Consider the following 1,756-nt stretch of genomic DNA (forward strand, 5'->3'; position numbering starts at 1 on the left):
CCATGGCGAGAGGTCCCATCACTGCCCCTACGTCGGCCGAGGCCGAGCTGCTGCTGCTGCAGAGACAAGCGCTGCTTGAGGAGGAGCAGGCCAAAATCAAGAGGGCGCTGCTCACCCACTTCATGCAGGTCTGGGACCCCACTGCAGCCTCCCCTGATCCCCTCCAAACTCCACCCCTCTTTCCCCCAGCAAATTTCCCAAGCACTTTCCCCATCATCCCCACCAGGGCTGGGGCTGCCCCCTGTTCTGCTGCAACCCTAACCCCAAACCCCCTCCTGCCCCTTTTCCCACCTGCCACGGCCCCTCCACAGGAGAAGCTGAGCCGGGAGGAGCAGAGCAGCCTCTGGGGTCTCCACAAGGTCCGCACGCTCTGGCGCTCGGCCCAGCGCAAGGCCAAGGACCAAGAGCTGCGCCAGGACATCGAGATCCTCAGCCAGACCTTCGCACGGGTCATGGACTGCAAGGATGGCACCATTGAGGTGACTCTGCGCGCTCTTCACGGGCCCTCTGAACAGAGAGAAGCTGTGAGAATGTTCCTGGTTTCCATCCAAACAGCTGAGTTTCAGGAGAAGGTCCATTCCCTGGAGCTGTGGCTCTGTGACATCCCTTGTTGTCTTGGTTTGGAAGGACAGGTGCCTGCTAAGGAAGGAAGGCAGGAACCTCCCCTGAAATGGAAAATGCAAACCCCCTGCCCCTGAATTGTTATAAATTTTAAATTAAGGGGCTCTCAGGCAGAAATTTGGGAGCAGGAAATGACAGTTCTTTAACAGGGAGGAAAACAAAAGGATAAAATAAACAGCGCAGTAACTAGAACAGCACTACCAGAGTCAGGACCCAACCTGACACCCTGTGGGTCAGGGTGTTGGCAGCAGTCCCATTGGAATTGTGGCTGCAGCTCTTCTGAAGTGTCAGGGGTGGTTCTGCTGGAGCAGGGATCCTGTAGGAAAGGGTGGAGTCTTCCTCTGAAGATCCAGTGGAAAAGGCAGCTGCTGCTGCTCTGGGGAATCCAGTGGAGAAGCTGTGCTGGTGTTCCAGAATCTCCATATAATATCTGGGTAGGAATGTTTGAAATCTCAGATTGTATCCAGGTAGGAATGTTGGAAATCTCAGATTGTATCCAGGTAGGAATGTTCAAAATCTCAGATTCTGTCCAGGTAGGAATGCTTGGCTCCTCCCTCTGGGCTCACATCTCCCAATGGGATGCTGTAGTTGTTATCAGCCATGCAGTGACATTCAATGGCTGTTATCAGCAGATGTCCCCTCCCCAGAGGGAGGAGTGATTGTGGAAGAGATAAGGGAAAACTGCAAAACTGCCCACTTGACAAAAGACAGCTGCCACACAGATGGTAATAGAATACATCTTGCCTTGCAATCTGGAACACTGGTGATCTTTCCTCGTTCTGAAACAGACCTGCAGAATCCTGAAACACAGAACTGCTAAAGAAAATCATTAATAACTATTTAGAAATCCACTGAGCCATTCGCTCTTTACCTTCTGCTGAAACTCAGATTTTTGGACTTGAAGCAATGAACATCCTTTGCTTGTCTCACAGCTTCTCTCTGTTCAGAGGGCAGGTGAATACCTCAGCTCTGGGGCTGGCAGGGAGGGGAGGGGTGTGATGGTGTTCACAGGGGTCCCAGGATGAGGGAAGAGACAAAAAACTTGGCTCCATGTTTCAGAAGGCTGATTTATTATTTTATGATATATGTTATATTATATTCTTTTAGCATAATATATATCATATATATTAAAAAT

General features: G+C 50.9%; 1 protein-coding gene across 1 annotated transcript in view; it reads left to right on the forward strand.

Moving 5' to 3' along the window:
* The window catches only part of CCDC65 (coiled-coil domain containing 65), a 7,334-nt gene continuing 5,578 nt past the window's right edge, over window positions 1-1,756 (forward strand). Inside the window, exons 1-2 of the mRNA XM_031064564.1 lie at window positions 1-128; window positions 312-479. Coding sequence (XP_030920424.1) covers window positions 3-128; window positions 312-479 — 294 coding nt within the window. The 5' untranslated portion in view covers window positions 1-2. The remainder of the gene's footprint in view (window positions 129-311; window positions 480-1,756) is intronic.

This window comes from Geospiza fortis, unplaced genomic scaffold (genome assembly GCF_000277835.1).
Source record: "Geospiza fortis unplaced genomic scaffold, GeoFor_1.0 scaffold599, whole genome shotgun sequence".
NCBI classification, from domain to species: Eukaryota; Metazoa; Chordata; class Aves; order Passeriformes; family Thraupidae; genus Geospiza; species Geospiza fortis.